Source organism: Rattus rattus, chromosome 8 (assembly GCF_011064425.1).
Source record: "Rattus rattus isolate New Zealand chromosome 8, Rrattus_CSIRO_v1, whole genome shotgun sequence".
Taxonomy (NCBI): Eukaryota; Metazoa; Chordata; class Mammalia; order Rodentia; family Muridae; genus Rattus; species Rattus rattus.
Genome location: NC_046161.1, coordinates 64,447,371 through 64,460,693, shown reverse-complemented (window position 1 = coordinate 64,460,693; position 13,323 = coordinate 64,447,371). Strand labels below are relative to the sequence as shown.

Below are 13,323 nucleotides of genomic sequence, written 5' to 3'. Positions count from 1 at the left end.
ACACACATACACACACACAGACACACACAGATACTCACACAGAAAGACAAACAGACATGCTCACACACAAAGGCACAAACACTCACACAAATACACACACAGACATTCAAACACAGAGACACACTCGCACATAGAGAGACACAGACACTCACACAGAGGCACATTCACACACACACTCACACACAAATACACATATACTCATATACAGAGGCACAAACATAAATGCAGACACACACACACACATAGACACACACACACACACACACACACACACACTCACACACACGGAAAGAGGAAGGAAACTCCCAAATGGACTTAGTAAAGTGATTCTTACCATTACTGACCAGCATTGAGTGCATGAAATGTTTTGATATGGCCCAAGAAGACATGATGTGAGACCCTTATAATTCAATCTTCTTTTCCAGATCTCTCAGCTTTTGAACAGAGTAGACTTGTCCATCTCAGAGCAGAGCACTAAACTGAAGATGTCCCACAGGGACAGCAACCACCAGCTCCAGCTCCTGGACACTAAGTAAGCCACCAGTTTGTAAAGGGTTTTGTCATGTTCTTTCTGGGTTCACAAAATTCACATTTTTCCCTCTTGCTTTTATTTAAAAATATGTCTAAGCTTTGTTTCAAATATTATTTTTATTTATGTTTGTTTGAATATGTGCCAATGAGTGCAGTGCCTACAGAGGCCAGAAGAGGGCACTGGATCCCCTGGAGCTGGAGTTGTGTTTTTGAACAGCTGGGTGCTGGGAACTGAGCTCATGTCTCTGGAAGAGCAGCGAGTGCTCTTAACTGCTGAGCCATCTCCCCTGCTCACCTCTCGGTTTTTATTTATCACACAGAGTGAAAATAATAATGAAAGCTAAAAGAAACGGTTCCCATGTAGCACAGTCACCTTTCCTTCAGAATGGTGGCTTCTAGGGGTTGGGCGATGGCCCATCTTTTCATACAATGTCTTTGGTTCATTTGTTTTATTTTGGTGTGTATATGTGTATGTGCATGCATGTAAATGTGCAGAGGTGGGTTTATGTGCCCACGAATGCATGAGTGTATGGACCAGGGTCAGCGTTGGGCAGCTTCCTCTACCTTTCCTCACCTTATTTTATTTTTTATTTTTTGAAGCAGTCTCTCACTGACTCTGTTAGATTAACTGGCCAATAAATCTATCTTTCCATCTCCCCAATTCTGGGACTGTAAATGCAAGTCATCTTGCATGGGCTTTAGGCTTCCAAACTCAGGTCCTTGTGTTTGGGCAGCAAGCACTTTATTCACTGAGTCATCTTCCTCGCCCCTCAGATGTATTTGTGGAGCCCTTGCCTAGAGACTCTGGATCTAGTAATGAAGAAACAAAACAAAACAAAACAAAACAAACCTGTTCTTAGTCATGAAAAGTCTACAGTTTAGGGAGCTGATAGCCAGGTGTTAGATAAGCGCTTAGACTCAGTGCTCTGTGTCATTAATTATTAATTATTGATTATTCAGGGATATACCTATCCCTGTAGTTATTCTAGGTTAAATAATGGTTCTCCCAAATTCCCCATGTGAATATGTCTGTTAACTTTTAGGGATAAAAGGACCTCGGCAGGTCTTCAACTGGGAATAATGTAGTTCACTGGGAATGTAGTTCACTGGGAATGTAGTTCAGGAGCTAGCATGACCAAGATCATAGTTTCAATCTTTAGTACAAGAAAACGGAAGTCTTTTAAAAGATCTTTCTTTCTACATGGAAATGTGTGTGCGCACACACAGATGTGCACACCATGGTAGACATATTAAGGTTAGTCTGTAACCTTGGGTGTTAGTTCTTACCTCCAACTTTGTTTGAGAGAGGGTCTCTGGTTGCTCACCACTGTGTACTCCAGGCTGGATGGCCTAAGAGCTTCCAAGGTTTCCTGCCTTTGCTTCCCATTGTACCATAGGAGTGCTGGAATTATAGAGCTCCTCTGGCTTTTCATGGGTTCTGGGGATCTGAACTTAGGTCCTCCTGCTTGCACAGCAAAGGTTTTACCCACTGAGCCCTTTCCCCCAGCTCCCTAAAGAAGGTTTTTAAATGGGCAGGTCATTCAAGCAAGCCTGATATAATCACTAGAGTCCTGTGAGAGGAAGGCACACTATAGCATTCTGGCAATGCTTACCTTGTGATGTGTGTGTGTGGCTGGGCTGTACTTGGGTCTTTTAAGTCCTGGTGGTAGCCAGTATCTCGAGCTGTATGGATTGCTGCATTAGTTCAGCTATAGTATGGTTCTATGTTGTGTGGTCAGTGTTCCAGCACAGACAGGGCAGCTCTGATGACTCAATGTGGAGCCTTTATAGCTCCAGTCCCAGCTGCAACAGAGGGGAAATCCAGGGCAATAGCTGTGTTCTGAAGGATGTAACCAGAACCATGTACTTCTCTCCTTTGCCAATCACCTGACTTATTGGTGCACTGCACTGTAACTGTTACAATTCCCACTGCTGTGACCTGACAAAGGCAACTCGAGTAATGAAGATGACAGTGTGGCTCACAGTTTGAGGAGATACCATCCACCGTGGTAGCAGGAGCACAGGATGGGTAGTCACATTGCATCTATAGTCAGAGGTTGAAAAGATGGATGCTGGTACTCAGTCTGCTTCCCCCCCCCCTTTTTTTTTAATTCATGGAACCTCAGTCAATGAGATAGTATTTTACACATTTAGAGTGGGTTTTCCCTCTTCATTCAATCCCTCTGGAAACACCCTCATATCATACTCCAAGGAATGTCTCCTAGGTGATTCCAAATCAAGTCAAGATGACACAGAAGATCTATACTTAGCTGCAAGGGAGGCTAGTATGTGGTCTCTAGATAGGCAGCCATGTACTCCAGTGACATATGAAGGCTCCTTATGTAACAAAAGTAGACATTTCAGTGACTCTAATGGGTGTTCTTTTTATTACTTAAATCATAGTTCTATGTCTATTACACCTCTATACTTAGCTATATATATTCTATAGCTTCATTACATGCTAATTCAAATAAGAAGGTGATTAAGGGAAGCAGCATTCATTGATGGTTATTTTAAGGATGCTGGAGGGGAGGGGACTAGAGGAATGGAGTATTGTAAGGGTACTTTCTTTGGAGACAAAGTCTCAAGTAGATCAAGCTACTATGAATTCACTGTGGCCTTTAACTTCGAATCCTCCTGGCTCTGTCTTCCAAGTGCTGGGATTGCAGGTCTGTCTGCTCCACTATGCCTGGTTTATTTCCTACTGGTTTAGATTAGGCTCTGTCCATATGGAGAAAGAACAAGAGAAAGCAAGCCAGCCTCTAGTCTTGGGAAATACAAGAGGCAAGGAGGAAGAGCACACAAGAGGAGGGAATTCTAAAAGGGAGATGAAGGATGACATGTCATTGGATTGGGGAGTACTATGGACCCTTAGAACCGCAAAGGTTTCCCCTGGCATCTGCTGTGTCACCGCAGTCCCTGCATTGCCAGCTCCTATGGGTAGGAGCACCATTAGGTGCTTTTCTGTTGCACGCTTCCGTCCTGCACCAACTTCGTGTTGAACGAGATCCTAGGAGAAGGTAAATATGCCATTGTCATTGACTTGATATTTTCTGATGTTACTTAAAACCGCTTTACATCCGACTTGTTTGCACACCTCTTCTTTTCTTTCTCTGATTTAGATTTAAAGGTACCGTCGAGGAACTCAGCAACCAGATTTTATCTGCACGGAGTTGGCTGCAACAAGAACAGGAACGGATAGAGAAAGAACTTTTACAGAAAATCGACCATCTTTCCTTGATTGTTAAGGAAAACAGTGTAGGTGTTGATGTTTTTCAGTAATAGATATTCAGTGGTGGCCTGCAATGTCTGACCAAAACCTAGGGACTTAGCACGCCTTTGTTTGTACCTCTCGAAGCTGTTCGGGTATTCCTAACTTTGAGTACTTTCCATATTCCTTCCTTTTCCCTCTTCTCTTTTCCTTCTTCTTCCTTTCCTGCATCCCCCTTCTCTTTCTCTTCTTTCTTTTGTTCTGGGCATCAAACCCAGGTTCTCCTACCTGTTATCTTAGTTTCTTTTCCTGTTGCTATGAGAAAATACTCTCACAACAGCAACTTAAGGAAGAAACAGTTGCTCGTAGCTTACTGTTGAAGGGCACGCATCATCATGGTGGGGGAGTTAAGGCAGCAGGAGTGTAACTAACACAGCTGGTCATGCAGTATCCATGAGCAGAGGGATGAACATAGGCCACAGTGCTCAGCTCTCTTCCCCACTTACACAGTTCAGGATCCCAGCCAGGGAATGGTGCCACCCACAGTGGTTGGATCTGTCCACTTCAAGCAAATAAAAATAATTCATGCATGCCCAGAGGCCTGGCTTCTAGTTGATTCTAAATTCTGTTGCAATTAGCACGCATCATCATATCTGCTAATTTTCAACTTTGCCACCCAGCCATGCGCCCCCTCCATTTCCTGTTCCTCATAATTCTCATAAAGACAGGAAGTGCTTTGTTTTATATTGGTTAACAAAGGACAAACTAAAGTTTCAGTTATCGCTTTAAGTCACAACCTTAATGATCCCGACTGTCTATCACCCATTTCTAAATAAAGCTACAATTACTTACTTGATCCTATCTTTCCTTTTTTAAATGATTTATTTGTTTTTATTTCATGTGCATTGCTTTTTTTCTGCATGTCTTCTGTGTGAGGGTGTTAGGTGTGGTGTTCCTGCGGAACTGGGGTTGCAGACAGTGGTGAGCTGCCGTGTGGGTGTTGGGAAATGAATCCAGGTCTTGTGGAAGAGCAGCCAGTGCAGTTAACCGCTGAGCCATCTGGCCCCCTTTCTGTTTGTTTTTAATGTCGTGATCCAGTTTTTGCTTTCACCACTGTTGAGTGCTCTGTCCCTCCAATGCACCGTAACAAGAGTGTGCCTTTGTGCCAGGGCATCAGAGCAGAATCTGCCATTTCCTTTTCTGTCGACTTCTGCTTCCTCCCACTCTCTCTCAAAGAGCTAATTTTTGCAGAACTACCAAAAATTATCTTCCAAAAGGCTTGCATTTATCACACACGTTAAACCCGCAGGCTCGGAGGCCAGAGCTAGGTGGGCAAATTGTGTTGGGTTCTCTTTTCTTGTCTGGCTTCGGCTTTCTCCCGTGGGGCTTTGACTGAGAAGTTGCTGGTGTGGTTTGCCTGACTGACTGCTTGGTCCTGATGCTGAGCTGTTTGTTGATGCGGGCTCTGCATCAACGCCATCACAGGATTGTTGTCATGATGAAAGGCTTGACCCTCATGGTTTTGACCACTGAAGCCTGTGGACACAGAGTTTCACAGAGCATAAGCATCGTGGACTGCACAAAGAAAATATTCACTACTCTGAATGTCTGCCCTCCCCCACTCCCATTTGTACTCTTTGCTGTGCCTTGACACACCCTGACTCACTCGTGTGTGGAACTGAGTCTGGGACTGACCATTTGATTTTCCTATTGGCTTACTAAACTCCATTAGTAATGGCATTAGGAGCTCCTCTAAGGTGGAAACTTCCTCCTCTCTCACCAAAACACATCCAGGTGGACATTCCCCAGGACCCAGATGAGTTGAGAACTCGTCAGTCTTCAGTAACTTGGAATTCCTTTAGGTTAGATTTCTGCCGTCCTCAGAGAGTAGCACTTCTGGATGCTTGATAGAGCTCCAGCCGCTGACTGAATGGTAGAAACAGAAGGGAAGGGGAAAGAATTAAGGATATATAGCAAGTGTACTTTAGCTTTTTCTGAAAGCAGTTACATATACTTGTTCTTACGCTTCATCATTGGTTAGATTACACGGCCACATCAAACTCAGGAGACAGAATAAAATGTAGATTCCTTTGCTCCGGGTGACCTTTGAGAATAGATACGGGGTGGACAGCGAGAAACCACTGTGGCTCTGGTCCCTGCGGATGGTTAAGTACTATGTCTGTGCACACTCTTCTGCAATAACCGAGTGTAATTCTCATCCTGGACCCCAGGGAGCCAGTGAAAGAGACATGGAGAAGAAGCTCAGCCAGATGTCGGCCAGGCTGGACAAAATCGAGGAGAGTCAGAAGAGGAACGTGGAGGGGCAGAGGAAGCCGGAAGAGGAGAAGGTGCACGGGCGGATCAGCAAACTGGAGCTGCAGATGACGGAGGACATGAAGGAGATGAAAGCGGAGGTTAACGCTGGTAGGCCACACCCCACACAGCTCGTGTGGCTTGTTCATCTGAAAAGCTATTCACTGCGAGCTCCTCTGAAACAGAGTCTGAGCTGGCAGGAAAAAAAAATCAGCAAAATGTTCTTAGTTGCTTTTCTAAGTAGCTGTGCAGAATTTAACAAATTCATTCATGTCTACTTATTGCAGTGGTGGGACTTGAACTCAGGACCTCAGGGTTGCTAGGCCAGCACACTTCCAGTGAACTATACTCCCAGCCCTAAAGTACCAGTCCACTTGCAAGTCTATTAAGTGCCCCCATGACACACAGCAAACAGTGCCTGACTGGCACACGATCGACATTCCCCTTAGTTCTGCCTGCTGATTATTTTCTGGTCGTGGCCAAGATCTATGTACATGTGAGGCACTTTTGAGAGCTTCTTCTGCACTGCTGGTTATATGCACATGACACATGCGTGTGGAGTCAGTTCTGGGCTTGGCAGCAAGTGCCTTTACTCACTGAGCCATCTCACCAGCCCTAATCAAAACTTTTTTAATGAATAATCTTCATACTTTTTCATAAATTGTTATATTAAAAATAAGATGATAAGAACCCTTAATTTAAAAAAATCAGTAAAAACAAAAGAATAATTTGAAATTCTTCTTTGGTAGAGATGGCTCCTCCTCCTCCTCTTCCTCCTCCTCCCCCTCCTCCTCCCCCCTCCTCCTCCTCCTCCTCTTCCTCCTCCTCTTCCTTCTTCTTCTTCTTTTCCCTCTCCCTCTTCCTCTTCTTCTTCTATCTTTTTTCATAAGCAAAATTTCATTTAAAAGATTTATTCCCACCTCTTTCCATGTGAGAGGTGTGTGTGGGTGTTTGTGTGTGTGTGCGTATATGTGTGAGTGCGTGTGAGTGTGTGTTTGTGTTTGTGTGTGTGTGAGTGTGTGTGTTTGTGTTTGTGTGTGTGTGTGTGTGTGTGTGTGTGTGTGTGTGTGTGTGTGTGTGTGTGTGTGTGTGTGTGTGTGTGTGTGTGTGTGTGTGTGTGTGTGTGTGTGTGTGTGTGTGTGTGTGTGTGTGTGTGTGTGTGAGTGTGTGTGTGTGAGTGTGTGAGTGTGTGTGTGTGTGTGTGTGTGTGTGTGTGTGTGTGTGTGTGTGTGTGTGTGTGTGTGTGTGTGTGTGTGTGTGTGTGTGTGTGTGTGAGTGTGAGTGTGTGTGTGTGTGTGTCCTCGTGCAGGCATTTGTGAGCCACCCGATGTGGGGCTCTGAACTGCAGTCAAGTGTTCTTAGCCACAGTCCTAGTGAGGGTCACCACCACTGCGGTGAAGCACCATTATCCAAAACAACCTGGGGCGGAGAGGGTTTTTTTGGCTTCTGTTTCCATATCTTTGTTCATTACAGAAGGAAGTCAGGGCAGGAACTCAAGCAAGGAAGGAACCTAGAGACAGGAACTGATACAGAGGCCATGGAGGGGTGCTGCTTAGTAGCTTGCTGACTTGCTTGTAGAATAGAAGCTTTCTTATAGAACCCAGGATCACCAGCCTAGGGATAGCACCACCCAGAATGGGCTGGGCCCTCCCCATCAATCACTAGTTAAGAAAAACACCTACGGGCTTGCCCACAGCCTGAGTTTATGCGGGCATTTTCTCCACTGAGGTTCCCTCCTCTCTGCTGGCTCTAGCTTATGTCAGGTTGACAGAAAACCAGCCAGCACAGCCACCGACACAGCTCACCAGTCCTCAACTGTTCTTTTAAATTAAAAAGTTATTTGTATATTTAAGGTTTATATGTTGATATGTGTAACAAAATGGTTACTATGTTCATGCAAATTAACCTACCCATCATCTCACACGGGTGTGTGTGTGTGCATGAATGTTTGTGTGTACTGTGTGCATTATATATATGTGTGCTTATGTACTGTGTATGTGCATGGTGTATGTGTATGCATGTGTATCTTAAGTCAACTCTTTCATCAAAGACCCAAAGACAATATATTAGAATTTCCCGCACCATGTGCATTAGATCTTATTTTATGTATTTTGTGCTTTTTTTGTTTGTTTGTCTTTGTTTTGATTGTTTTTGTTTTTCAAGACAGGGTTTATCTGTGAAACAGTCCTGGCTGCCGGCCTCTACCTCCCGAGAGCTGGGATTAGAGGCCTGCACCACTCCACTGGGCTATTTTGTTCTTCTTGTCCTTTGACCTGAGTCCCCTTTCCACCCTTCCTCCCAACTACACACGTCATGCCCCTGGTGTCTGCTCTTTATTCTGGCTTTATATATTTAACCTCTTTCCATATTGAGTCATCATATGAAAGCCGGCAACATTTTTCCCTCTGTGTGTGTCTTTCATTTAGCGCAGTGCCCTCTAGTCTCACCCGTGTTGTGGCAAATGTCAGGATCTGCTTTTGTAAGGCTGAATGATTTTAATGGCATACACATACCACACTGTCCTTGTCTATCACATCTCCTGACAGACACTTAGGCTGTCTCTGTGTCTCGTCTATAGGGAGTAGTGTTGCAGTAAACACCAGAAGGTCAGGGCTGGAGAGATTCGGTTAAAAGCACTGCTGCTCTGCCAGAGAACTTGGGTTCAGTTTTCAGCATCTACCTGGTTACTCACAATCACCTGTAAATCCAGTTCCAGGGGACCTGATGCCCTCTTCTGGCCTCCATGGACGCTGCATGCATGGGCTGCACATAGACAGACAGACACAGACATGGTGTATACACCTTAATCCCTGGACAGTAAGAGCTACATAATGAGACTGTCTCAAAAGGAAAACTGTCAGGTCGAACATGGTGGCACACGCCTTTAATCTCAGCACTCAGGAAGCAGAGGCAGGTGGATCTCTATGATTTCCAGAACAGCCAGGGCTGGTATACAGAGAGACTCTGTCTTGGGGGGCGGTGTGGGGATTGTGGGGAAGAAACACCAGAGTGAGGATTTCTGTATGAATCCTTTTGGGTATGGACAAACCCAAAAGGCACTGCAGGGTCATAGGATGGTTCTGCCTTTAATGTCTTTAGGAGTCTCTCTATTCTTTTCCACTCTGATATGATTTTTTTTGAGATATGTATCCTTGGCTGGCCTAGAACTCATTTATAGACCAGGCTGGCCCAGAATTCTGCTTCCCAACTTCTGGGATTAAAGTCCTAAGCCACCACTCTGGGCCTTGGCTATTCCATGTTTAGGAATTTCTTCTCAACACAGTTAGTCTTTCTCATAGCCTTCCCAACAAGTGTTAGCCTGCACCTCAATGTGACTTGTATCTGTGTTTTCTGATAATTGATGTTGATTACCTTTTTTAATACATCTCTGCCCCCACCTCTCTCTCTTTCTTTGGTAAGGTCTTTAGTCCAGGCTGACTTCAAACTCTCTAGGTAGCTGAGGATAACTTAAGCTTCTGATTCTTCTGTCTCCAACTTCTGAGTGCTAGTGTCACTTGGTATGCTATCAAGCCTAGTTGCTGGTTGGGATGGAACCTGGGACTTCGTGCTGGACGGGTATTCTACCCACTGAGCCACATCCCCATCCTTCACACTGTTCAAATTCTAATCCAGGATCTCACACAGCCCTTAATTTACTTAGTCTTGTACATCTGGATCGATTCCTCTGTGATGCTGTTTTGCTTCCTAGATGGGTGTCTAGCGGAGTAGAACAGGCTAACCTTGAACTCACAGTCCTCTGGGCTTAGTCTTCCAAGTCCTGGAAGGCAGGCATATGACACTATGCCTGCCAGAGCCTAGCAATTTTCCCAGTGAAGTATGTTTCCTGTCTAGAATGTTCAGAGCACCAGGCCCAAAGTGACCTTTTGGAGCACAGCAGTGTAGACTCCAGGTCTCACAGTGGGGATTGGAGCCTCAGAAATCAGAACCCCGCACTCACGAGAACCCCAGAGATGGTTGGAAACAAAACTCCAGTCTGAGAGGTGACCCTGAGAATACTGGAGCCAAAACTCAGGCCCTGCATTTGAAGCTGATGGGCTGGAAGTTCTGCTGCAGAGTTCTGATTGGTCCCTTAGAACAGTGGTTCTCAACCTGTGGGGTCACAACCCCTTTGGGGGATTGGCTATCAGACATTTACATTACAGTTCAAAACAGTAGCAAACTTACAGTCACGGAGTAGCAGCAGAATAATTCTATGGTTGGGGGTCACCAACCACAACAGGAGGAACTGTTTAAAGGGTCACAGCATTAGGAAGACAGAACCAGGGATAGAAGCCAGAGGCCTAAGCGCTTGGTGCTCTCTTGACCCGCAAAAACCTGGTACTTTTAGACCACAGGGCAGTGTCTTGCAGAAAGCTCCTCAGTCAGGTTTGATGGCTTCCTTAAGATGTAACCTGGGACAGAGTTGCTATGGGATAGATGGATGCCCTGCTCCAGCATCTGATCAGCAGGTACATGGGGTGATTTCTCCCGGTGCTAGCGGTGTGAGCTTTGGTCACTTGGTTAAAGCTGCATCTACCGTTTCTCTTGACTGCAGTAGGCCCTTTGTAATTAAAAAGCAGTTTTCACGGAGGTCCCCATCCCGCGTTGACCCCCGGAGGGCTCGGCATTGGTCAGAACCAACCATCCATTGTTGTTGTCGTAGAAGCCGGTAAGACGCTGCTTCTTAGCTGTTAACTCCTGTGACATTTGCCTCTTCCTCAAGGGTTTACAGCCATCTACGAAAGCATAGGATCCCTCAGACAAGTGCTGGAGGCCAAGATGAAGCTGGACAGGGACCAACTACAGAAGCAGATTCAGCAGATGCAGAAGCCAGAAACTTCCATGTGAAGAGGGCTGGGACGAGGACCTGACAGGAGACTGACTGTGGGGCTAAGAGCCAGACACCTCTGCAGCCAGATTGTGGCTGTGTTCTGGATCCCGTCCAGGGTGTGCATGTGCCAAGAAATGCGCTCTCATGGGTCTAAGCGTTTACCTTCAGTCTTGAAAACACCCGCTATTTAAAATCTTAAATACAGTTTTTACAATGTTCTTTCCCTAAGTGCAGTCGAGCCCTATCCCCTCAGATTTTGAAAGGCTTTTATGAATGAAAAGAATTTATTTTCAATGCTTGATGCTCCTCTAGCCAAGACTACTATTTTGGGAAAAAAAAACCTGCCATGGTGATTTTTGTTTTTTGATTAAGAAGTGAATGAGTTGCTACGGGTACATATTGTCCCTCAGCCTACATTAAGAGAATTCCCTGGTAGATTAGAGTTCAGCTTTAAGTCCACATTGAATTGTATTATTGTTGTCTATGCGGTTTTGTTTTGTTTTTTAATGTTGGGTTATTTTTTTTTGTAAATCACCTGTCTTTTGTAGAGAAGAGGTTTAACACTGGGAGAAAAAAACCCTGCCATTTATATAATGAAAATAGTTTTTTAAAATTGATAATTGCCATACTTAATTACAAATTAAATGGAAACTTACAACATTTATCTAGCTCCCACGAGGCACAATATTTATATCCACCTAGAGGTACCGGCTTTTCCTATTTAAAGCTATTTTTGAAACCACTCACCCTGTGTAGTGATAGCCATATATTTAATAACGGGATGGTGGCTAAGCAGTCTGTTTATCACACAGTTAGCTGTTCATCACCTATAATGAATGTGAGGATTTTCCAGACTTTATGATTTACCTAAATGTTCCCTAAATAGGCACCGAGTGCTAGACTTTATAGACATTTGTTGTAACTGTATATCTGTGCCTTGGTTTCTATCATCGCTATACTGTCCTCTGTGTAAAAAGAAATTACCAACGAAACAGACAGTGTGGTAAACACATCAGGGTCATGATGTAAAACTGGGATCCTATGTATTTTTCAAACCTCCTAATGATGTCGTCATCACGATGCCACATTCAGCACCATTCATCAATTAGATAAATGCACCTTTGTATGGCGAGAGTCCACGCAGGACTACACCACGAGGAGAACGGTGTCCCCGCACCTTTGCAGACATTTTATTTTCAGTCGCCATGTTTGAGTCATTGAAGACTTGAGCCCGGGCCGTTTGCACACCTGTGTGCGTGTGTTATGCCCGCAGAAGACACTCCGGGTTAAAGTGAGGGGACCCCGGGAGAGAGCGCGGGCGCACTTAAAAGTTCCAAGAACAGCATCCCCCTTCTTCCTTTTCTCTCTCTATGCAGGGACTCAGGAAAATCAAAAGCATTTTCTATTTCTAGAATAAACTACACTGAGATTCTAACTGGCTCTTACTGTTGACCCATGTAAGATATGCTGCTAAATTCACTGATGTTCTACTCTTGGGAGCTTGGGAACTTTGGTTTTAGTTTGGACGCATGAGAGGTTATGTGACGAACTTGTATCCATCTTCATTTCCCCCCACATCTTTTCATCTCCAGATAGGAAGATCTTCCCACCTAGGAGAAGTCAACGACAGTCTGTGACCAGACAGTGCGATTTCTCTTTTCCCTTTGCTAGGCTAGCCATGTTTTATCACGTGATTAAGCACAAGCCTCAGGACAGGGCCACGCCCCCTCAGCATCTCTCTCCCCTGGGGACTCAAGGGCGGAAGGGGAGGGTAAGCACACAGGACACTTGGGAAGAGGGGATGGGGAACGCCTGCTGACCCCGCCCTAGCAGGGGATGCAAGCAGATGACACAGCTGCTGGTGAAATCGCCAGGTAATCAAGATGTTGCCTCCCCAGGTGACTGGCAGGGGCCCTCCACCCTGGCTGCTTGGGGTCACTTGGGGAGTTTCAAGAGCAACCGAAGCCAAACAACCTCCTGACCAATTAAGTCGGAGCATCTGGGAGGCAGTCACCAGCACCAACCAGTATGTGTCACACCCCCTGATCCCCCACAGTGATTCTGTATGCCGCTGGGAGGCCCAGCCATCCAAGGAGACAATGGAGTACTCTTCTCGCCAAAGTTTAAAGGAGAATCAGCTGCCCTGTCTTTTCCTTTACCAGAGATTTGCAATAAAAAGAATAAAATTTCCAAAAAGTGTGGCCTGGGACTTTTAAATGGGAAGAATCTTTTAGTGTGGGAAGAAAACCTTGGCAGGCCAACCGCCTGAGGAAAGGTACTGCTTTGCCTTCTCAGTGCTGCCCCTGGAGTCCTGCCAGTGAGCAGTGCCTGGCTGGCTGCGTGCCAAGGACCTTTTTAAGTCTGTGCTGAGACTCGTTTTAAAAATTTATTTTTTAATCCAATTGGGTGCGTGTGTGTGTGTGTGTGTGTGTGTGTG

At 45.2% G+C, this 13,323-nt stretch overlaps 1 protein-coding gene across 2 annotated transcripts in view; it reads left to right on the top strand.

Moving 5' to 3' along the window:
- Fam81a (family with sequence similarity 81 member A) overlaps positions 1 to 13,085 on the top strand; it is a 58,547-nt gene extending 45,462 nt beyond the window's left edge. For both annotated transcript variants that reach the window (XM_032909529.1, XM_032909528.1), the window contains exons 6-9: positions 426 to 532; positions 3,654 to 3,789; positions 5,974 to 6,166; positions 10,779 to 13,085. In XM_032909529.1, the coding sequence (XP_032765420.1) occupies positions 426 to 532; positions 3,654 to 3,789; positions 5,974 to 6,166; positions 10,779 to 10,903 (561 nt within the window). In that variant the 3' untranslated portion in view covers positions 10,904 to 13,085. The remainder of the gene's footprint in view (positions 1 to 425; positions 533 to 3,653; positions 3,790 to 5,973; positions 6,167 to 10,778) is intronic.
- The last annotated feature ends 238 nt before the right edge of the window (positions 13,086 to 13,323 follow it).